Here is a 24500-nt window from a genome sequence, read left to right on the forward strand (position 1 = left end):
TGGAGCCTCTGTCACTGCCAGTGACCTCGTGGCTCTTTAGCAGCCTGGAGACACTTGGAATGTCACCGTGGAGCCCTTGTGAGTACCTGTGACAGATCAATGCCCCAGCAACATGAAGTCCCCTGGGATGTCACCATGCAATGGCTTTGACTGCCTCTGACCCCACGGCTTTTTATCATCCCAGGAAAAGCCTGGGATGTCACCACGGAACCCCTTTGACTGCTTGTGCCGTGGTTTAGGAATGATATTCCCCCATTTCATGCTCCTACTAAAACCGTGGCGCCTCTCACTCCCCTACTGCCTCCCATGGAAAGCACAAAAGACAAAGATCCTGGGCTGGGATAAGAACAATTTACTGGGAACAGCAATGAGATAAGGAACAAACAGGAAGGGCAACAATATTGATAACAGAAGGGATAAGACAAAGAAGTTACTTACAGGGAAAACTGCAACACCACCAACCCTGCCGCTGTGTTCACCCAGATGCCTGTGGAAAACCAGAAAAAGGAGATCACCATCCAGGTGTCTTCCCAATGTGGATCACCAGGAATGTGGGTCACCAGCTCTCTTTGCAAAGTGGGTTCTCTGACGGGGAATGAAGTTGGGGCAGCGGACAAAGCTTTTCCTGTGGTTGGGGCGGTCCCAGGGCTTCCTTTACCGGTGGCTCCGTCGGTGTTTAGTCAAGTGAGAGCTCTGGATGAAGCTCTTCCCACACTCAGGACACTTGTAGGGCCTCTCCCCAGTGTGGATGCGCTGATGGGAGACGAGGCTAGAGTTGCGGCAGAAGCCCTTCCCACAGTCGGGGCAGCGGAAGGGCCTCTCATCTGTGTGAACCCGCTGATGCAGGAGGAGAGTGGAGCTGTCCCGACACCTCTTGCCACACTCAGGACACTCGTAGGGCTTCTCCCCGGTGTGGATCCTCTGGTGGTGAATCAGGGCCAAGCTCCTGCTGAACCTCATCCCACATTCCCCACACTTGTAGGGCCGTTCCCCTGTGTGGGTCATCTGGTGGCGGATCAGGCTGGAGCTGACATTGAAGTCCTTCCCACATTCCAAGCACTTGTAGGGCCGTTCCCCGGTATGGATCCTCTCGTGGCGGATCAGGTCAGACTTCCAGCGGAAGCTCTTCCCACATTCACCACACTCATAGGGCTTCTCCGTATCATGAAGCTGCTCATGGACCACTAGGTCTGAGCTCTGGCTGGAGCTCCAGCTGCCATCCCGGCACAGGGTGGGTCTTTCCTCCTTGGAGCACCCTGGGCTGGGTTTGGAGCCCCTCTTTGTGTGGGATCTTTGGGGCTTTTCCTTCCCGTTGGATTCCTGTGATGTGGAGCCACTCAAAACGACCTCTTCCACAAGACTCTGTCGGGGGAATTTGCCCTTCCTGGTCTCCATCCTCAGCTCATTGTCTGGGGGAGGAAGGACAAAGAGAGGATGGGATTTGCTTCCATGTCAGAGGGAAGGGGAAGGAGATCCCCCAGTTCATCTTTGGCAGGATAGCGTCGGCAGCAGGGTTGTCCTGCAGCCAGGGGTGATGCTGGGCTGAGAGATGGAGCAGAAGAGAGGGGGAAAGGGGCAGTGACTTCCGCCTCACCTGTCTGGCTGTCCTGGGGCATCTTCCTCTTCCTCACAGCTTTCTCCTCCATCCGGCCAAGGTTTGGGAATGGGAACTCCTGCAATGGGGAAAAACAAGGTGTGAGCGCATTGGGTTGGGCGTTCCTCCTGCCCAAGTCCATCTCTAGAAGTCACCGGGCCTCTGGTGTCCATAAAAACCTCCAAAACACCAAGATTCAGTTCAAAAGAAGCCTCCTGCGAGTTCCCCCTCTCTGGTCCCTCTACTTTGAGCTTCTGGGGGCTCCCTCGTGTCCCAGCTGCTGGGGGTCCTGAATGTATTGGGTTTCCCCCACCTGCTTGGTCCCCACCCACCCCAGGCTGCCTGGCGTCCCTGGAATTCCAAGGCTCCCCCCACTTTGGTCTCCAAACTTGGAGATCCTTTGTGTCCCTCTTCTCTGGCATCCCCTCACTTAGGAATGCTGGGGGGCTTTGGGAGTCCTGGGGTCCCTTCTCCCCTTATTCTCTGCTTCAGGGAGCCAGGGCTCCAAGGCATCCCCCCTTTCCCACTTGAGGGTCCTGGCAATCCTTGAGGTCCCCCCTCTCTGAGGTCTCCACTTCAGGGTGCAGGCAATCACAGGGTTCACCCTCTCCACATTCCCTCTCCTCCAGATTGCTGGGGTTCCCCCAGTCCCGATATTGTTCCTCTCTGCTCTCCTCCCTCTGTGGGTCCCAAGGTGCCCCTGCTCTGGCTCTTCTGGGGGGTCCCACAACCCCCTGGCTCTGGGCTGAAAGCAGCAGTGCCTGACCCAGGAAGGCCAACTCTCACTGCGGGGTAGGGACCTGGCATCCCCCCGCCCACCTTGGGGGCTCTGCTGGCAGCAGCTACCAGGACTGCCAGAAAAACCCTTCCTGGGGACACCCCAGCATCCCCCAGAGGCTCTTTTCACCTCAGCTTTGGAGTCCTGCAAGCTCCAAACAGCCCCTCCCAAAAAACACTGTGCTGCTTTTAAGGGAAACTGGCAGGAGAAATGAACCCGCCTCAACCACCTCAAGAGAGAGTTCCGGTCAGGCTCACAATTCATTAAAGAGATTACAATAAACACAGCAATCAAGAGAAAACTGGTTTAAGCCACAAAGACTGAGTACAACCTGGCACCGTGCTGGTCAGAGTGATGGTGGAGATCCTACCACGTGGTGGTCACAGTCTTGTCAAAAGTGCTGGTCCTGTGGAAGTTCTGCTCCTCCTCTGGATCCCTTGAGCAGCAGTGGTTTCCTAGTTCCCCCAAGCCAGGTTTTATATGCTCAGGTTCAGGTGGAAATGCTCAGTACCTCCCCCAGGTCAGGGAGGTTCACAATGGAATGATGTCATTCTCTGAGTCACAGGATATTTTGGGAGTCCTTGATTGTCTAAGTCCTTGCAGCTGCCCATTCTGCTGGTGGATAATGACCAATTAGCAGAGAAGTCCCCTCAGGCTGGGTGTGACTGCTGGTTGTTGTGGGTTTGTTTTTCTTTTCAGGAATTTTGTCCCATCTGAAAGGAAGAGGCAGTGAGGGCAGGGGGTTGCCCAGGAGACAATCAGGGGCAATTAGGAAACAAAAGAAATGGCCACGCCTCCTCACATACCATGGTGATGGCTCAGCCAGAGAAACCAGAGTTTGGAAGTGGTGGCTGGGGAGTGAGCTCTCTGGCTGGGGGGTTGGTTCTCAGCAATGGCAGAGATCCCATGAGAGGTTGGGGGCAAACCGAGACTTTGCTGATGTGTGGGGTCTGGGCTCTGCCCCCTTTGCTCGACAATCGGAGGCACAGCGGTCACCTGTGGTGCTCGCAGTGGGTGCCTGTCCTTACCAAGATGGGGCTGCACTGTGCCTTGCTCTTGGCGTCTGCCCCCTTGTTTTACTGCTTCTCCTGGCTGCCGACACCAACTGCTGCTCAATCAGATCTGCTGCCTTCACCACTTCTGCCAGCTGCCGGTGAGTGACGCTGAGGTCCAGTGCTGCCTGATCGGACCTGCCTGCCTTTGCTGTTTGCTGCCCGCTGCCGGGGTTGGTGCTGAGACACATTGCTGTCCCGTGAGGCTGCAAAAGGAGAGCTGTCCCCTGTGCCCTCTTGCCCCAGCTGCCACTGCCAGCTGGAGAGGCTGCTGCATGGAGTTACCGAGGAAGCTGCCGCTGCTGCATCGCGTGAGCAAGAATGCTGAGAAGCGTGGAAGAAAGCTGATTACACAGGATCTGAAAACAGGAAAGGCGTCCTGTTTGTCAGGCTGCAAGCCTTCAGAAAAGAATGACAAACTGTCAAGACAACAGATTTATTAGGGGACTGTAACCGGTTTTTGAGCGAGCAGCTAAAACAGTTTCTCACACTCAAAAGTATGAACGCTCTCTAACTTTACAATAAACCCAATTCACTTACACCTACCTTGTGTCTCTCGCATCCTTACATCACAATACCCAACCCGTCATCCTTCATGCTCAAGTACAAGATGGCATCACAGGTACCTGCAGGTAAGTGCAGCCATTCCGTGAGGGTTGATCAAACTTTTAGGTCAAGGGCCTTGAGGAACCCTGCTTTCAGCTCTGAATGGTCAGCCAGGTAGGTCACTTGAGGAATGGTATATGTTTTTGGGCTATCCATTTTTTGATTCCTAGAGTTTGAAGAGGGACTTTACCAATTCACTGTAACCAGAATGTGAGTTTTGTAGATAGGATGCATTTTGCTACACCAATCCAAGGGTCAATCTGCAGGCCCAGATCTTTTTCAGAGTCACCGGGGCCAGTCATGTTCAGGACTGTGCCGGTGATGGTCCAAGCAGTGCAGTTGTTGATGCTAGAAGAGTCCTTTGTTTGCTTGATGGAAAAGCCGTGGCACTCTTCCCCTTGTGTTTTGAGACCGGGGAGATTGCAGAAGGTCTCTAATATCTTGATGTTCTGCTTCATGTTTTCCCAGGAATCGCTCAATAAGACCAGATCGTCTGCAAATGCCATCGCTGTGACGCTGTTCATTCCCCAGTGGTACCCTCTGCCACTCTCTTCCAGCTTGCAAAAGGCAACATTGGGTTGCCCTGTTTGACTCACACCTGGATCTGGATGTGGTCTGTCTGTGTTTTCTTTGTGGTGATATATGTACGGATGTTCTCATACATATTGCTCACCAAGCTGATGACATGAGGCTCCACTTCCCTTTGCTGCAGACCATGTAGGATGTGCTGGTGGCTGACGGTGTCAAAAGCCTTAGTGATGTCCACAAATACAACCCCCAGCGGTTTGTGATATTTTTTGGCAGACCGAATTACTGTTTGCAGGAGTTTCACATTTTCAGAGCATCCTGCCATTCTTATAAAGCCTCTTTGCCTTGGGTTGAGGGAGCATGCTTTAGTCGACCTTGCTGTTAATATTCTGGAGAACAGTCTTAACAGGATGGAGCCAATCATGATGGGTCTCCAGTTATTAATGTCTTGGAAATGTTCTGGTTTGGTTGACTTTGGTGTTAATACAGTCCTGCATCCCCTCACCATGTCCGAGATTTTACCTGATGTTAACCAAAGGTTGAATATCTCCATGGTCTGGGAAAACTCAGGGTCTGTCTTCTCGAGGTCCTTTAGGGTAATCCCGTCTGGACCAGGAGCTCAGCTTTTGCTCATCTCCTGCACACTCTTCTCAGTTTCTTTGGCTGTAATTAAGTCCCTGGAAGCGCTATTGTCAGCTTTCCCATTGAATTTGCAAGTTCCCAAGGCTCTTAAACTTTCCAGGTGTTTCCCATCTGTCTTTAAATGCCACACAAATTTCACTGGGTAGAATTTTGCAGGACAGGCATTCAATGTCATGCAGAGTAATCTTGGCTGATTTCCCCCAATCTAGATGGAATAGGTGCTGGAAGTGCACCTCTCCTGATTGCTCTCTTAGTCAGCCACTTCTGGCAAGGTCTTCAGGAGTTTTCTTCCTGGGTCCCTGCTTTGTTCTTATCTCGGGCTGCTGTTCTTATCTCGGGCTGATGTTCTTATCTGGCTTATCATATTGAGGCATCTGAAGCAGCCCTGGGCTGACTCATTGACCAGTGATGTCATCTGCTGGCCATTAAGTACCTGCTTGAATGCCCATGGGAAGGAGTTGAGTTTCCCAGCTGAAAGACTTTGACTGAAAGTTCTCTGATAATGGGCCCGCAGCTGCCCCTCCCTCTGCTGGTTGATGTTCCCAGCTGTTCCTCCTCATTATCTGGCCAATGACTCATCCCAGCTGCTGTTCCCATGCCCACAGCTGGTTCCCTGGGCAGCAATCTCCTCTTATCACTCATCTGCTTCCCTGTCTTGGACAGAATGTGTTTGGCAATGAGTTTACTGATGGTTTTGTTTCCCCAAAACTGAGCCTTCAACCTTATCAGCAGATGCTCTTCCTCCTTAGACCAACACCTTTTGTGGGCGAAACATGGATTTAAAAGAAACATGAAGAGTTTAGTTATAGGCTAGCTGTGTTGCAATTAGTTAGAAGAGGAAGGAATTTGGGCCCAGCTAGAGTTAATTAAAATGGTTAAGAGAGCTGGACCTGAAACAGTTTTCAAGATGTTAGGAATTGCTTATGGAATAATTGCTGATCTGTCATTTGTATGTTTGCTTAGCTGTGCTTAGAATGAGGAACAGAAACATTGATAAGTTGGTCTGGGCAACAGGAACAATTACCAATTTCCTCCCTCTGTGGGAACCTATTCAAAAGTCACGCAAGAGGAAACTTAGAGATGTGGGTGGGGATGTTGCTGGCAGGTTGTTCTCCAGCTCAGGAGGCAATGTTTCCAATGTTCCTTCCCTCTCCTTGCTGCTTTTTCCCCCGTTGTTTAGTACAAAAAGTCTCGGGAGACAGCTGTCTTCTTCCACACTTGGTTGAGGTTTAAGATGTTCTTACACCTCCCATAGCCTGGGAAAACCCTCCCAAACCGTGGAAAAACAAACACACTCCTTAGTGTCAAACACACCCGATGTGTAAACCTCCAGTGTCAGCAGTTCAAATGCATTTTCTGCCAAGTTAGGGAGGCCAGATGGTAAATTTAGAGAGCACAGGTAGGCCCTGTTTTTACACAAGGAATCTAGATTAAAAGTTTTAGATGCCAGGTCCACCCAATCAAAATGGGAAGTTTGGGTGCCGGTCAATGCCTGGTACAGGTTTATCGATGGACACATTTTAGGGATCCGGATAGTTAAAGTGTCCAAAATTTTAGGAGAGGAGGAATAAGATCGGCAGTAGACCCCTCAATAAATTACCAAATCTTGCCAGGCACAAATCCCTGGGCTGGAATTCGGGGAAAAAGCTGCACGGTCCTTACATAAAATTTGTTTAACAGTTTAGCAGGAGATTGTTGACTGGAGATTCCAATGGTACCATGCCGGGGCAGAAGTCGGCTTCGTTACACTTCAAAGGGCATACAGTGGTACCATGAGGAGGAGTGACCTTTGCAGCAGTGCCCACTTCGTAACAGGTATCTCCTCAGAAGATGGTAGTTACGCTGGCCGCTTACTCGCGCTTCATTGAATTTCTTCACTTTGACATTCAGAGCACTGGGCAGAAATCACATGGCGTCAACACCCGCCTCGGGCCTTCGCGATGCTTTGTTTTAATTAAACAGTCGGATTCCCCTGGTCCGCACCAGTTCTAAGCTGGCTGCTTGGCGCCGGCCGAGGCAGGGCGCCGGCCTGGAGACCCCATCCGGGGACCCTCTGCTGAGCAATTGGACCAGGTGGTGAAAACCATGTCCTGTCCCCCTCCAGTGGCATGAGGAGATGATGATCATCCCTGGAGGAATTGCCTGATCCCCTGTGAGCCCTGGGCCTTTTTCCTCAAATGCTCAATAAACCTCTGCAGCAAATTTACACTCCGTGTCCATGTGACTGCATCCGTGTGTGCTTTCCAAAGGAAATTCCCCCAAATCTCCAAGAAGGTTATCCCCGAGGTGTTGTCCTGTCCCCGTGACCATCTGCACATCCCATCACTGTCTCACTGTCACCTCCACACATCTCTGAGCCTGCTGGCACCTCCCAGGTTTGCTCTGAACTCCTCCCTCCTGTTCCCCACCACCAGGAATGACCATGGGAGCTCAGACCAGGAGCACCCAGGCTAGGGATGGATAAGAAGCACCTGGCAGAGGTGGGAGGAATCCCCCATTTCAGGGGGGTTGTGGGGTGCAAGGGGGGCAGCTGAGTCCCCTCCCAGATCCAGGGCTACAAACTGGGGACAAGATGCCTCAAGTGCCTCAGCTGAATCGTTTCCCTCAGCCCTTGGCCCGGCAAGTCTCTGGCTGCAGCACAACCTCTGCAGGAGATTTTCCAATGGGAAGACAAAAGGAAGGAATTGGTCCTTCCCTCTCCCTCAGCCTTCCTCCTTGTGCTGATCTTCTTGTCATCCCTTAGCAAAACCAACCAAAAGTCATCTGCAGTGAGGTGTTTCCGAGGGTCCGTTCCCAAACAGGGCCACAGGAGGGTTTTCTGCCAGGGCAGAAGTGGGATTTGGTCAGACAGTTTAAAACATGACCATTTCTAAATGCTGGAAATCCAGAGGCTACAAAAAGGAAGTCTGCAGTTGGAATGGTCCATTATTCTCCCTCTTCCCGCTGCTCAGCTGGCCAAGCCCAACTCCAGAGGAGCAGATCATGGAAAGCAGAGCTGCAGGGAGTGTTGGAGACTCATTCCCAGAGAGAGAGGGAGAAAGAGTGAAATAGGGACAAGAATTCCAATTGTTTTCTTGATCATAACCGCCACAAACAGCTCTGTACTCAGTGTGCAACATCCCGATGCTGAGGCACGTTCCTGGTTTTTCACCACAAATTGCATCATTTTGGAAACTGTCCCTGGATTACAACAAAACCACAGGCCAAAAATTGACTCCGTTTGCTTCCTACATCAGAAATCATTAAACCTCTACCAAGATGCGTTTCCCTGCAGCAGAAAAGGCCACTTGATTCCTTTTGTGCTGACTTTCTCCTGAGTTCACGACTTCAGATCAACTGAAAGTGTCCCGCTACCACCAAAGGTGGCCGCCAACAACCAGGATCCAACCCCCGAGTCACCATCAAACGCGCTGGATCCGCGCCTTCCGCAGCCCAGCATCAATTCCTGCCGCTGCCCCCTGCTCTGGGTCAGCCTGACAGGCATGGTTCTGGTGTGTGGGGCCAGCTCCCACAGGACACAGCGCTCAGACCCGCTCTGTGTCCCGCAGCTTGGGCATCTCAGGTGCTGCTCCACAGCTGTGGGGCCTTTCCCACTCTTTTTCCACCAAGGTTCCACCGCTGCTGCACTGAATCACAGAATCCCAGAATTAACCAGCTTGGAAAAGATCTGTGAGATCATCCAACACCACCTTGTCACCAGACCATGGCAGTGAGTGCCACATCCAGTCTTTCCTTAAATACCTCCAGGGACGGTGACTCCACCACCTCCCTGCGCAGCCCATTCCAATGCCCAATCACCCTTGCTGTGAAGAAACTCTTTCTAATCTCCAGCCTAAACCTCCTCTGCTGCAGCTCAAGGCTGTGTCCTCTTGTCCTGTCTCTGGTCCCTGGGAGAAGAGACCGAGCCCCACCTGGCTGCCCCCTCCTGTCAGGGAGTTGTAGAGAGTGAGAAGGTCCCCCCTGAGCCTCCTCTTCTCCAGGATAAACAACCCCAGCTCCCTCAGCCGCTCCTCACGGGACTTGCATTCCACCGCTGTTCCACTGTTGCTCCGTGGCTGCTGCTGCTGCTGCTGTTCCAGCGCAGCTGCAAAACCTCCCCTGGTGCTGCTCCCACTCCAGTGCTGCTCGTCTGTGACACTGTGGGGCCTCCTGGAACCGTGGGGACATTGTGACACCGCGGGGACACGTGGAAGCAAAGGAACCCTGTGCCACTCCAGGATCTTGTGGAATCCACAGGCCCTGGGGCACTGTGGGGCCTCATGGAACCAGGGATCCATTGTGATCCCTGAGGGCCTCGTGGTTCCCAGGGAGCCTTGTGACACTGTGGGGCCTCATGGAACCAAAGAGACCCTGGGACAATGTGAGACCTGATGGCAGAAAGGGGGGAACCTGTAACAATGTGGGGCCTCATGGAGCCAAGGCAACCCTGACACAATGTGGGACCTCGCAGCAGAAAGGGGACTCTGTAACAGTGTGGGGCCTCGCTGAACCAAGGACCATTGTGACACCACAAGGGCTCATGGCACCAGAGGGACCCTGTGACACCGTGCGACCTCGTGGCCCAAAGGAGAACCTGTGACACTGTGGGGCCTCAGGGAATCAAGGGGTCTCAGAGACACGGTGGGGGCTCCTGGTTCTCAGTCTCTTCTGACACTTGTCTCCATCTACACAGAAGCCAAACAGGGCAGCCTGAGCCTCTGCATCCAGAATATTCCTGTCTCCATGGCAGGATGCTCCTGCTCCCAGTGGTGCTGTGTGTTCCCTCTGCTCCCTGGGGGAATTGCATCCTACAAGAGACACAGCGACCACTCCGGTAGCCGACACCACAGGGCAGGGCCTCCTTCTGGGTGGCAGCAGAGACATCTTTCACTCCATCAGAATGCTCAGAGCCCCGTCCAATGTGGTCTGGAATGTTTCCAGGCACGGGGCATCCACCAGCTCACTGGGAAATCTGTGCCAGTGTTTCACCACTCTCAGCATCAAGAATTTTCCGTTATCTCTGCTCTGAACCCACTCTCTTTTTAGTTGAAAACAATCTCCCCTTGTCCCCCTGACAAAGGCCCTCCGGAAACATTTCTCCACATGTTTCCGAGGAGGTGCTTTGAAGTCTGAAAGGTCACACTGGGGTGTCCCCACAGCCTTTTCTGCTCCAGACTGAACAGGTCCAACTGTCCCAGCCTGTCTCTGTCACAGAGCTGCCCCAGCCCTCCGAGCATCTTGGTGGTCTCCTCTGGAAGTGCTCCATGAGCTCCGAGTCTTTCCTGTGCTGAGGACCCTCTTGTCAATTGTTTTTGCAGAAGACGCAGCATGGGGCGGCCCCTGCCAGGCCGCTGAGCAGGGACAAGGAGGCCCTGAGGCCCCAGGGCTGCAAGGGTCACTTGTCTCCTGCTGGCCTCAGGGCCAGGGCCAGCAGCCGTGGCCAAAGTGCTGCACAAGTTGGCTCTGTCAGGGCCTTGCAGCTGCTGCCCATCCCTCTGCCCTCTGCAGCCCAGGCTGTCCCACGCTGTCCCTGCCCTGCGCCTCTGTCCCTGCAGGCTGTCCTCTTCCCGCCAGCTGCCCCACCTTGCCGGCCCCTTCCTTTGCTGGCAGCTCTGCGTCCTGCCTGCCTCTGCCTGGGCACACAAAGCCTTGGGCTGCTCCAGACTCCTTCTGGGGGACGTGTTGCAGCACAGCACTTCCCTGGGAGGGAAAGACTTTTCTCCTGGTGTCCAGTCTGGAGCTGCCCAGCTGCCCTTGGTGCCATTATTTCTTTGTCAGGCTGTTTTATACAATGAAGAAAAGCTCCTCCATCTTTGAAACCTCCCTTCAAGCCCTCCCAGGCTACTTCTCTTCTGTCCTCAGTCTCCACAGAACTGAGCCCAGGGCCCTCAGCTTCCACCTGCTGGTTTTGTGTTGAGGCTTCCAAAGCCCATCTTGGGAGATTTTTGGGTTCTCTCTAAGGTCTTTGAAAATGGAAACATAGTGATTGAGGTCCAAGAAAAATGGAGTGTTATTTTTTCCCAAACCTTGCAGTGACAGAACAAGGGGCAATAGCTTTAAACTGAATGAGGGGGAATTTAGATTTGATCTAAGGAGGAAATATTTGACAGTGAGAGTGGCACAGAACTGCAGCTGTGCAAGGCAGAGAACGATGCTCCATCCCAAAATTCTTCAAGGTCAGGAGGTTTGTGCCAACCCCTCCACTCCCCAAGGATGGAATTCCTGTTGTGGGGGTTCTCTGATGTGCTGCGTGACCTCACAAAGCTTCTGGCCAGAATGTCTGCTGGGGGCCAGCCAGGCTGCTGCAGTGGCAGTGACCTCACAGCCATCACCATTCCAGCCCTGTCCCCTGGGCCTGGCTCTCCCCTTTCCTCTCTCCTGGTCTTGTCTCTGCAGGGATGAGTGGTTTTGTGATGAACACCTTGTCCCCAAGATATTCCTGAGACCAATCATTTGTCAGTCAGGCCCATGTCACAGCAGTGACCTCATTTTCAACTCGCTCAACTCCTCATCTCTGCTGGAGCCCACATTGAGCAGCCAAAGCCAGCCCCTGCTCTGGCCTTTCCCTCTGCCCTGCCCCAGGGCCTGACAGAGCCAGGCTGCCGCAGGTGACCTTGAGGTTGTGCAGGGCTCAGGCACAGGGGCTGTGCCAGACTCAGTGCTGAGCTCACACTCTGTGGGGTGGAGCAGAGCCCAGCCAGAATCACCCCCTGAAGGAGCAGCTCTGCAGTGGTGGCCACTGGGCCGGCTTGGCCAGGGAGGCTTCTGGCCATGCCCTGCAAGGAGCTGCTGCTGCCAAGGTGCCTTTGGTGTCTCAGGCTCTCCCTGGCACAGCTCCCACTCCGGCACTCTGCACTGAGGCCTTCAATGTGTTGGGCTGGCCTGGGGCTCCTCCTGCAGCAGGGTCTGCCCTGGTCATGGCACAGGAAAGGCAGTTCCTGCTGGAGCAGGAGGCTCTGCCTGGAATGGGCTCAAACAGCTCCAACAAGGCCCTGTTTGCAGAGCCCCCAGTGGGGAATGCAGAAGGGAGGTCCCGCTGCTTTTGGGGTGAAGAATGCAGAACCCAGCCTGACTCCTCCATTTCAAAGTTCAACATCCTAAGAGGGAGCTGCAGCTGTGGCAGAGCTGGTAAAATCCCTGGAGAAAGGAACAACCAACCAAGTGACGCCACTGAGAGCTTCTCCAGAGCTGTGGAGTTGGCACAGCCTGGGCACATCTGACTGACAGGGCAGCACGTCAGACTAGAAAAGCCCCGTCCCAAATTTTAATGGTAACGTCTTCTGACATTTCCCTTCTTGGGGGTGGTGGAGATCCCTCCCTGGAGTGGGGACACTCCTCAAGGTCACTGCTCAAGGCCGAGTCACAGAGATTTGCCCACGGTCATTGATCTGGGTGAGTGACATCAATCTCTGCTTAAGGACTGGTTTTGCTTTAATACAAGTGCTTCAAAATTGCGTCCTAGAGCACTAGATTGTAATAGTTGTTACAACTCCTATACTGTGCAGTACATAATTCTGATTGAGATCTTTTTCTCTAATCATGAGGGTAATCAATTAGATCTGTATTTATATAAATAGATCTGATTTGCTATTACTCATCCCGTGGGACAATTTGCATAAAGCTTCAATTCCACCTGTCTAATCCTTGCCAAAAAAACCATAAACCCTTGCCAAAATCTGGGGCTGGGATTGGATCCGGCCGTTCCCAGGCTCCCCTCACTGAAGGAGTTTAGAAAGCCTGGGGGTCCTGGAGGGATTTGGGGATCTATGGGGAGTGTTTGGGGGTCCCTTCTGCACCTCATGACCCAATGGCAGCTTCTCTAATAAACATCACCTGAAGCTCCCACTCTGCCCATGGCAGGAACGTGTCTGTGACATCCCGGCTCTAGGGCAGCCTGGGGACTCCTGGATGTCACCATGGAACCCCTGTGAGTGTCCGTCACCTCACGGTTCTTTAGGAGCACGGGGATTTCACCACTGGACTCCTGTCACTGACTGCGACATCCCGGCTCCTTGTCAGCATACAGACACGTCTGTTGTCACCATGGAGCCCCTGTGAGTATGTGTGAGCTCATGGCCCTTTGGAAGAAGACACCCTTTGCATTTCACATGAAGCCCCTGTGACCGGGTCTTTAGCAGCCCAGAGACCCCTGAGATGTTACTGTGGAGCCCCTGCGCTTGTCTGTGAGCTCTCAGCTTCTGAGCCGGCTGAAGACAACTGTGATGTCACCGTGGAGTCCCCGTGGCTGTGTGCGACTAATGCATCTTTAGGAGCCTAGAGACCCCTAGGATATCACCGTGGAGCCTCTGTCACTGCCAGTGACCTCGTGGCTCTTTAGCAGCCTGGAGACACTTGGAATGTCACCGTGGAGCCCTTGTGAGTACCTGTGACAGATCAATGCCCCAGCAACATGAAGTCCCCTGGGATGTCACCATGCAATGGCTTTGACTGCCTCTGACCCCACGGCTTTTTATCATCCCAGGAAAAGCCTGGGATGTCACCACGGAACCCCTTTGACTGCTTGTGCCGTGGTTTAGGAATGATATTCCCCCATTTCATGCTCCTACTAAAACCGCGGCGCCTCTCACTCCCCTACTGCCTCCCATGGAAAGCACAAAAGACAAAGATCCTGGGCTGGGATAAGAACAATTTACTGGGAACAGCAATGAGATAAGGAACAAACAGGAAGGGCAACAATATTGATAACAGAAGGGATAAGACAAAGAAGTTACTTACAGGGAAAACTGCAACACCACCAACCCTGCCGCTGTGTTCACCCAGATGCCTGTGGAAAACCAGAAAAAGGAGATCACCATCCAGGTGTCTTCCCAATGTGGATCACCAGGAATGTGGGTCACCAGCTCTCTTTGCAAAGTGGGTTCTCTGACGGGGAATGAAGTTGGGGCAGCGGACAAAGCTTTTCCTGTGGTTGGGGCGGTCCCAGGGCTTCCTTTACCGGTGGCTCCGTCGGTGTTTAGTCAAGTGAGAGCTCTGGATGAAGCTCTTCCCACACTCAGGACACTTGTAGGGCCTCTCCCCAGTGTGGATGCGCTGATGGGGGACGAGGCTAGAGTTGCAGCAGAAGCCCTTCCCACAGTCGGGGCAGCGGAAGGGCCTCTCATCTGTGTGAACCCGCTGATGCAGGAGGAGAGTGGAGCTGTCCCGACACCTCTTGCCACACTCAGGACACTCGTAGGGCTTCTCCCCGGTGTGGATCCTCTGGTGGTGAATCAGGGCCAAGCTCCTGCTGAACCTCATCCCACATTCCCCACACTTGTAGGGCCGTTCCCCTGTGTGGGTCATCTGGTGGCGGATCAGGCTGGAGCTGACATTGAAGTCCTTCCCACATTCCAAGCACTTGTAGGGCCGTTCCCCGGTATGGATCCTCTCGTGGCGGATCAGGTCAGACTTCCAGCGGAAGCTCTTCCCACATTCACCACACTCATAGGGCTTCTCCGTATCATGAAGCTGCTCATGGACCACTAGGTCTGAGCTCTGGCTGGAGCTGCAGCTGCCATCCCGGCACAGGGTGGGTCTTTCCTCCTTGGAGCACCCTGGGCTGGGTTTGGAGCCCCTCTTTGTGTGGGATCTTTGGGGCTTTTCCTTCCCGTTGGATTCCTGTGATGTGGAGCCACTCAAAACGACCTCTTCCACAAGACTCTGTCGGGGGAATTTGCCCTTCCTGGTCTCCATCCTCAGCTCATTGTCTGGGGGAGGAAGGACAAAGAGAGGATGGGATTTGCTTCCATGTCAGAGGGAAGGGGAAGGAGATCCCCCAGTTCATCTTTGGCAGGATAGCGTCGGCAGCAGGGTTGTCCTGCAGCCAGGGGTGATGCTGGGCTGAGAGATGGAGCAGAAGAGAGGGGGAAAGGGGCAGTGACTTCCGCCTCACCTGTCTGGCTGTCCTGGGGCATCTTCCTCTTCCTCACAGCTTTCTCCTCCATCCGGCCAAGGTTTGGGAATGGGAACTCCTGCAATGGGGAAAAACAAGGTGTGAGCGCATTGGGTTGGGCGTTCCTCCTGCCCAAGTCCATCTCTAGAAGTCACCGGGCCTCTGGTGTCCATAAAAACCTCCAAAACACCAAGATTCAGTTCAAAAGAAGCCTCCTGCGAGTTCCCCCTCTCTGGTCCCTCTACTTTGAGCTTCTGGGGGCTCCCTCGTGTCCCTGCTGCTGGGGGTCCTGAATGTATTGGGTTTCCCCCACCTGCTTGGTCCCCACCCACCCCAGGCTGCCTGGCGTCCCTGGAATTCCAAGGCTCCCTCCACTTTGGTCTCCAAACTTGGAGATCCTTTGTGTCCCTCTTCTCTGGCATCCCCTCACTTAGGAATGCTGGGGGGCTTTGGGAGTCCTGGGGTCCCTTCTCCCCTTATTCTCTGCTTCAGGGAGCCAGGGCTCCAAGGCATCCCCCCTTTCCCACTTGAGGGTCCTGGCAATCCTTGAGGTCCCCCCTCTCTGAGGTCTCCACTTCAGGGTGCAGGCAATCACAGGGTTCACCCTCTCCACATTCCCTCTCCTCCAGATTGCTGGGGTTCCCCCAGTCCCGATATTGTTCCTCTCTGCTCTCCTCCCTCTGTGGGTCCCAAGGTGCCCCTGCTCTGGCTCTTCTGGGGGGTCCCACAACCCCCTGGCTCTGGGCTGAAAGCAGCAGTGCCTGACCCAGGAAGGCCAACTCTCACTGCGGGGTAGGGACCTGGCATCCCCCCGCCCACCTTGGGGGCTCTGCTGGCAGCAGCTACCAGGACTGCCAGAAAAACCCTTCCTGGGGACACCCCAGCATCCCCCAGAGGCTCTTTTCACCTCAGCTTTGGAGTCCTGCAAGCTCCAAACAGCTCCTCCCAAAAAACACTGTGCTGCTTTTAAGGGAAACTGGCAGGAGAAATGAACCCGCCTCAACCACCTCAAGAGAGAGTTCCGGTCGGGCTCACAATTCATTAAAGAGATTACAATAAACACAGCAATCAAGAGAAAACTGGTTTAAGCCACAAAGACTGAGTACAACCTGGCACCGTGCTGGTCAGAGTGATGGTGGAGATCCTACCACGTGGTGGTCACAGTCTTGTCAAAAGTGCTGGTCCTGTGGAAGTTCTGCTCCTCCTCTGGATCCCTTGAGCAGCAGTGGTTTCCTAGTTCCCCCAAGCCAGATTTTATATGCTCAGGTTCAGGTGGAAATGCTCAGTACCTCCCCCAGGTCAGGGAGGTTCACAATGGAATGATGTCATTCTCTGAGTCACAGGATATTTTGGGAGTCCTTGATTGTCTAAGTCCTTGCAGCTGCCCATTCTGCTGGTGGATAATGACCAATTAGCAGAGAAGTCCCCTCAGGCTGGGTGTGACTGCTGGTTGTTGTGGGTTTGTTTTTCTTTTCAGGAATTTTGTCCCATCTGAAAGGAAGAGGCAGTGAGGGCAGGGGGTTGCCCAGGAGACAATCAGGGGCAATTAGGAAACAAAAGAAATGGCCACGCCTCCTCACATACCATGGTGATGGCTCAGCCAGAGAAACCAGAGTTTGGAAGTGGTGGCTGGGGAGTGAGCTCTCTGGCTGGGGGGTTGGTTCTCAGCAATGGCAGAGATCCCATGAGAGGTTGGGGGCAAACCGAGACTTTGCTGATGTGTGGGGTCTGGGCTCTGCTCCCTTTGCTCGACAATCGGAGGCACAGCGGTCACCTGTGGTGCTCGCAGTGGGTGCCTGTCCTTACCAAGATGGGGCTGCACTGTGCCTTGCTCTTGGCGTCTGCCCCCTTGTTTTACTGCTTCTCCTGGCTGCCAACACCAACTGCTGCTCAATCAGATCTGCTGCCTTCACCACTTCTGCCAGCTGCCGGTGAGTGACGCTGAGGTCCAGTGCTGCCTGATCGGACCTGCCTGCCTTTGCTGTTTGCTGCCCGCTGCCGGGGTTGGTGCTGAGACACATTGCTGTCCCGTGAGGCTGCAAAAGGAGAGCTGTCCCCTGTGCCCTCTTGCCCCAGCTGCCACTGCCAGCTGGAGAGGCTGCTGCGTGGAGTTACAGAGGAAGCTGCCACTGCTGCATCGCGTGAGCAAGAATGCTGAGAAGCGTGGAAGAAAGCTGATTACACAGGATCTGAAAACAGGAAAGGCGTCCTGTTTGTCAGGCTGCAAGCCTTGAGAAAAGAATGACAAACTGTCAAGACAACAGATTTATTAGGGGACTGTGACTGGTTTTTGAGCGAGCAGCTAAAACAGTTTCTCACACTCAAAAGTATGAACGCTCTCTAACTTTACAATAAACCCAATTCACTTACACCTACCTTGTGTCTCTCGCATCCATACATCACAATACCCAACCCGTCATCCTTCATGCTCAAGTACAAGATGGCATCACAGGTACCTGCAGGTAAGTGCAGCCATTCCGTGAGGGTTGATCAAACTTTTAGGTCAAGGGCCTTGAGGAACCCTGCTTTCAGCTCTGAATGGTCAGCCAGGTAGGTCACTTGTGGAATGGTATATATTTTTGGGCTATCCATTTTTTGATTCCTAGAGTTTGAAGAGGGACTTTACCAATTCACTGTAACCAGAATGTGAGTTTTGTAGATAGGATGCATTTTGCTACACCAATCCAAGGGTCAATCTGCAGGCCCAGATCTTTTTCAGAGTCACCGGGGCCGGTCATGTTCGGACTGTGCCGATGATGGTCCAAGCAGTGCAGTTGTTGATGCTAGAAGAGTCCTTTGTTTGCTTGATGGAAAAGCCGTGGCACTCTTCCCCTTGTGTTTTGAGACCGGGGAGATTGCAGAAGGTCTCTAATATCTTGATGTTCTGCTTCATGTTTTCCCAGGAATCGCTCAATAAGACCAGATCGTCTGCAAATGCCATCGCTGTGATGCTGTTCATTCCCCAGTGGTACCCTCTGCCACTCTCTTCCAGCTTGCAAAAGGCAACATTGGGTTGCCCTGTTTGACTCACACCTGGATCTGGATGTGGTCTGTCTGTGTTTTCTTTGTGGTGATATATGTACGGATGTTCTCATACATATTGCTCACCAAGCTGATGACATGAGGCTCCACTTCCCTTTGCTGCAGACCATGTAGGATGTGCTGGTGGCTGACGGTGTCAAAAGCCTTAGTGATGTCCACAAATACAACCCCCAGCGGTTTGTGATATTTTTTGGCAGACCGAATTACTGTTTGCAGGAGTTTCACATTTTCAGAGCATCCTGCCATTCTTATAAAGCCTCTTTGCCTTGGGTTGAGGGAGCATGCTTTAGTCGACCTTGCTGTTAATATTCTGGAGAACAGTCTTAACAGGATGGAGCCAATCATGATGGGTCTCCAGTTATTAATGTCTTGGAAATGTTCTGGTTTGGTTGACTTTGGTGTTAATACAGTCCTGCATCCCCTCACCATGTCCGAGATTTTACCTGATGTTAACCAAAGGTTGAATATCTCCATGGTCTGGGAAAACTCAGGGTCTGTCTTCTTGAGGTCCTTTAGGGTAATCCCGTCTGGACCAGGAGCTCAGCTTTTGCTCATCTCCTGCACACTCTTCTCAGTTTCTTTGGCTGTAATTAAGTCCCTGGAAGCGCTATTGTCAGCTTTCCCATTGAATTTGCAAGTTCCCAAGGCTCTTAAACTTTCCAGGTGTTTCCCATCTGTCTTTAAATGCCACACAAATTTCACTGGGTAGAATTTTGCAGGACAGGCATTCAATGTCATGCAGAGTAATCTTGGCTGATTTCCCCCAATCTAGATGGAATAGGTGCTGGAAGTGCACCTCTCCTGATTGCTCTCTTAGTCAGCCACTTCTGGCAAGGTCTTCAGAAGATTTCTTCCTGGGTCCCTGCTTTGTTCTTATCTCGGGCTGCTGTTCTTATCTCGGGCTGATGTTCTTATCTGGCTTATCATATTGATGCATCTGAAGCAGCCCTGGGCTGACTCATTGACCAGTGATGTCATCTGCTGGCCATTAAGTACCTGCTTGAATGCCCATGGGAAGGAGTTGAGTTTCCCAGCTGAAAGACTTTGACTGAAAGTTCTCTGATAATGGGCCCGCAGCTGCCCTTCCCTCTGCTGGTTGATGTTCCCAGCTGTTCCTCCTCATTATCTGGCCAATGACTCATCCCAGCTGCTGTTCCCATGCCCACAGCTGGTTCTCTGGGCAGCAATCTCCTCTTATCACTCATCTGCTTCCCTGTCTTGGACAGAATGTGTTTGGCAATGAGTTTACTGATGGTTTTGTTTCCCCAAAACTGAGCCTTCAACCTTATCAGCAGATGCTCTTCCTCCTTAGACCAACACCTTTTGTGGGCGAAACATGGATTTAAAAGAAACATGAAGAGTTTAGTTATAGGCTAGCTGTGTTGCAATTAGTTAGAAGAGGAAGGAATTTGGGCCCAGCTAGAGTTAATTAAAATGGTTAAGAGAGCTGGACCTGAAACAGTTTTCAAGATGTTAGGAATTGCTTATGGAATAATTGCTGATCTGTCATTTGTATGTTTGCTTAGCTGTGCTTAGAATGAGGAACAGAAACATTGATAAGTTGGTCTGGGCAACAGGAACAATTACCAATTTCCTCCCTCTGTGGGAACCTATTCAAAAGTCACGCAAGAGGAAACTTAGAGATGTGGGTGGGGATGTTGCTGGCAGGTTGTTCTCCAGCTCAGGAGGCAATGTTTCCAATGTTCCTTCCCTCTCCTTGCTGCTTTTTCCCCCGTTGTTTAGTACAAAAAGTCTCGGGAGACAGCTGTCTTCTTCCACACTTGGTTGAGGTTTAAGATGTTCTTACACCTCCCATAGCCTGGGAAAACCCTCCCAAACCGTGGAAAAACAAACACACTCCTTAGTGTCAAACACACCCGATGTGTAAAACTCCAGTGTCACCAGTTCAAATGCATTTTCTGCTAAGTTAGGGAGGCCAGATGGTAAATTTAGAGAACACAGGTAGGCCCTGTTTTTACACAAGGAATCTAGATTAAAAGTTTTAGATGCCAGATCCACCCAATCAAAATGGGAAGTTTGGGTGCCGGTCAATGCCTGGTACAGGTTTATCGATGGACACATTTTAGGGATCCGGATAGTTAAAGTGTCCAAAATTTTAGGAGAGGAGGAATAAGATCAGCAGTAGACCCCTCAATAAAGTACCAAATCTTGCCAGGCACAAATCCATGGGCCAGAATTCGGGTAAAAAGCTGCACGGTCCTTACATAAAATTTGTTCAACTGTTTAGCAGGAGATTGTTGACTGGAGATTCCAATGGTACCATGCCGGGGCAGAAGTCGGCTTCGTTACACTTCAAAGGGCATACAGTGGTACCATGAGGAGGAGTGACCTTTGCAGCAGTGCCCACTTCGTAACAGGTATCTCCTCAGAAGATGGTAGTTACGCTGGCCGCTTACTCGCGCTTCATTGAATTTCTTCACTTTGACATTCAGAGCACTGGGCAGAAATCACATGGCGTCAACACCCACCTCGGGCCTTCGCGATGCTTTGTTTTAATTAAACAGTCGGATTCCCCTGGTCCGCACCAGTTCTAAGCTGGCTGCTTGGCGCCGGCCGAGGCGGGGCGCCGGCCCGGGGACCCCATCCGGGGACCCTCTGCTGAGCAATTGGACCAGGTGGTGAAAACCATGTCCTGTCCCCCTCCAGTGGCATGAGGAGATGATGATCATCCCTGGAGGAATCGCCTGATCCCCTGTGAGCCCTGGGCCTTTTTCCTCAAATGCTCAATAAACCTCTTCAGCAAATTTACACTCCGTGTCCAGGTCTCTGTGTCCGTGTGTGTTTTCCAAAGGAAATTCCCCCAAATCTCCAAGAAGTTGATCCCAGAGGTGTTGTCCTGGCCCCCTGACCATCTGCAAATCCTGTCACTGTCTCACTGTCACCTCCACACATCTCTGAGCCTGCTGGCACCTCCCAGGTTTGCTCTGAACTCCTCCCTCCTGCTCCCCACCACCAGGTGTTTCCGAGGGTCCTTTCCCAAATAGGGCCACAGGAGGATTTTCTGCCAGGGCAGAAGTGAGACCTGTGGGATTTGGTCAGACAGTTTAAAACATGACCATTTCTAAATGCTGGAAATCCAGAGGCTACAAAAAGGAAGTCTGCAGTTGGAATGGGCCATTATCCTCCTGCTTCCCGCTGCTCAGCTGGCCAAGCCCAACTCCAGAGGAGCAGATCATGGAAAGCAGAGCTGCAGGGAGTGTTGGAGACTCATTCCCAGAGAGAGAGGGAGAAAGAGTGAAGTAGGGACAAGAATTCCAATTGTTTTCTTGATCATAACCACCACAAACAGCTCTGTACTCAGTGTGCAACATCCCGATGCTGAGGCACGTTCCTGGTTTTTCACCACAAATTGCATCATTTTGGAAACTGTCCCTGGATTACAACAAAACCACAGGCCAAAAATTGACTCCGTTTGCTTCCTACATCAGAAATCATTAAACCTCTACCAAGATGCGTTTCCCTGCAGCAGAAAAGGCCACTTGATTCCTTTTGTGCTGACTTTCTCCTGAGTTCACGACTTCAGATCAACTGAAAGTGTCCCGCTACCACCAAAGGTGGCCGCCAACAACCAGGATCCAACCCCCGAGTCACCATCAAACGCGCTGGATCCGCGCCTTCCGCAGCCCAGCAGCAATTCCTGCCGCTGCCCCCTGCTCTGGGTCAGCCTGACGGGCATGGTTCTGGTGTGTGGGGCCAGCTCCCACAGGACACAGCGCTCAGACCCGCTCTGTGTCCCGCAGCTTGGGCATCTCAGGTGCTGCTCCACAGCTGCGGGGCCATTTCCCACTCTTTTTCCACCAAGGTTCCACCGCTGCTGCACTGAATCACAGAATCCCAGAATTAACCAGCTTGGAAAAGATCTGTGAGATCATCCAACACCACCTTGTCACCAGACCATGGCAGCAAGTGCCACATCCAGTCTTTCCTTGAATACCTCCAGGGACAGCGACTCCACCACCTCCCTGGGCAGCCCATTCCAATGCCCAATCACCCTTGCTGTGAAGAAACTCTTTCTAATCTCCAGCCTAAACCTCCTCTGCTGCAGCTCAAGGCTGTGTCCTCTTGTCCTGTCTCTGGTCCCTGGGAGAAGAGACCGAGCCCCACCTGGCTGCCCCCTCCTGTCAGGGAGTTGTAGAGAGTGAGAAGGTCCCCCCTGAGCCTCCTCTTCTCCAGGATAAACAACCCCAGCTCCCTCAGCCACTCCTCACGGGACTTGCATTCCACCGCTGTTCCACTGTTGCTCCGTGGCTGCTGCTGCTGCTGCTGTTCCAGCGCAGCTGCAAAACCTCCCCTGGTGCTGCTCCCACTCCAGTGCTGCTCGTCTGTGACACTGCGGGGCCTCCTGGAACCATGGGGACATTGTGACACCGCGGGGACACATGGAAGCAAAGGAACCCTGTGCCACTCCAGGATCTTGTGGAATCCACAGGCCTTGGGGAGCTGTGGGGCCTCATGGAACCAAGGATCCATTGTGATCCCTGAGGGCCTCGTGGTTCCCAGGGAGCCTTGTGACACTGTGGGGCCTCATGGAACCAAAGATCCATTGTGACACTGCAGGGCCTCATAGAACCAAAGAGACCCTGGGACAATGTGAGACCTGATGGCAGAAAGGGGGAGCCTGTGACAATGTGGGGCCTCATGGAGCCAAGGCGACCCTGACATAATGTGGGACCTCACAGCAGAAAGGGGACTCTGTAACAATGTGGGGCCTCGTGGAACCAAGGACCATTGTGACACCACAAGGGCTCATGGCACCAGAGGGATCCTGTGACACCGTGCGACCTCGTGGCCCAAAGGAGAACCTGTGACACTGTGGGGCCTCAGGGAATCAAGGGGACTCAGAGACATGGTGGGGGCTCCTGGTTCTCAGTCTCTTCTGACACTTGTCTCCATCTACACAGAAGCCAAACAGGGCAGCCTGAGCCTCTGCATCCAGAATATTCCTGTCTCCATGGCAGGATGCTCCTGCTCCCAGTGGTGCTGTGTGTTCCCTCTGCTCCCTGGGGGAATTGCATCCTACAAGACACAGCGACCACTCCGGTAGCCGACACCACAGGGCAGGGCCTCCTTCTGGGTGGCAGCAGAGACATCTTTCACTCCATCAGAATGCTCAGAGCCCCGTCCAATGTGGTCTGGAATGTTTCCAGGCACGGGGCATCCACCAGCTCGCTGGCAAATCTGTGCCAGTGTTTCACCACTCTCAGCATCAAGAATTTTCCTTATCTCTGCTCTGAACCCACTCTCTTTCAGTTGAAAACAATCTCTCCTTGTCCCCCTGACAAAGGCCCTCCGGAAACATTTCTCCACATGTTTCCGAGGAGGTGCTTTGAAGTCTGAAAGGTCACACTGGGGTGTCCCCACGGCCTTTTCTGCTCCAGGCTGAACAGGTCCAACTATCCCAGCCTGTCTCTGTCACAGAGCTGCTCCAGTCCCCCGAGCATCTTGGTGGCCTCCTCTGGAAGTGCTCCACGAGCTCCGAGTCTTTCCTGTGCTGAGGACCCTCTTGTCAATTGTTTTTACAGAAGACGCAGTCGCTAGGAGAGGGGAAACTCATCCTTCCTGAAATGCTGGCACAAGAGCAGGGACAGTTTCTGCAGGGCTGAGACACAGCCCCGAGGGAGGCAGGGACATTCCCATGGCGTCCCTGCAGCTGGGGGCCAATCTGCCGGCACTGGGAGCCTCTGTGTGTGTCCAGCTCATTCTCCCACGGCCGTTGGCACGTGGTCAGCGGCCAGCGTCCAATGCCATCCCCCTGATTGGCACTGATCTCCAAGGCAGCCTGGAGCTCTCCTGGGCCAATGTTCCCTAATTAGGACCCTGAGGACACTTCCTCAATTCTTGTCCAAACCAACTTCAGCACACCAAAGACGTCACAGCACTTGTCCATGAGGTCAAGAATCCCCCATGGGGACACTCTGCTCTCTCCTCCATGGGGCACAAAGCAGCAACACTCCCAAGGAAAATCTTCCCCCGTGGGCCCTGCGGCTCCTTGGGAAGTTCCAGAGCAAAGAGTCAAGGCAGGCGCCTGAAATGCTTTCCCAGCTGGCCCACAACACATCTCGGATGGATCCACAGTGTCCCTGGGAAAGACAGAAGCAGAACCCTTCACTAATGCCCTGGAACGTCCAACAGGAACCAAAGCCATGAACAGCTCTCAGGAACCACTTCTCAGTGGATTTTAACTTCTTGGAAGCCCAAGGAGTCTGAATGTCTTCCTGGAGCCTCGGGCCCTGGGCAAACAGGGCTTATCAGAGATGCTGGCAGGGGACCATCATCGCTCCTCCTCCCAGGACACCTCTCTTTGCCCAATTAGCTCCAAGTGGCTGCCTGGGGACAAGCTCCTCTTTCTCCACTTCCCCTTGGATG

The 24500-nt window shown here is 53.0% G+C and overlaps 1 protein-coding gene across 1 annotated transcript in view; it reads right to left on the reverse strand.

Annotated features, from left to right (window-relative positions):
- Window positions 1–540: 540 nt before the first annotated feature.
- The window catches only part of LOC125320969 (zinc finger protein 208-like), a 430705-nt gene continuing 406745 nt past the window's right edge, over window positions 541–24500 (reverse strand). The window contains 3 exon segments of the mRNA XM_048293401.1: window positions 541–1242; window positions 13768–13771; window positions 14136–14632. Coding sequence (XP_048149358.1) covers window positions 541–1242; window positions 13768–13771; window positions 14136–14632 — 1203 coding nt within the window.

This window comes from Corvus hawaiiensis, unplaced genomic scaffold (genome assembly GCF_020740725.1).
Source record: "Corvus hawaiiensis isolate bCorHaw1 unplaced genomic scaffold, bCorHaw1.pri.cur scaffold_32_ctg1, whole genome shotgun sequence".
Lineage (NCBI taxonomy): Eukaryota > Metazoa > Chordata > Aves > Passeriformes > Corvidae > Corvus > Corvus hawaiiensis.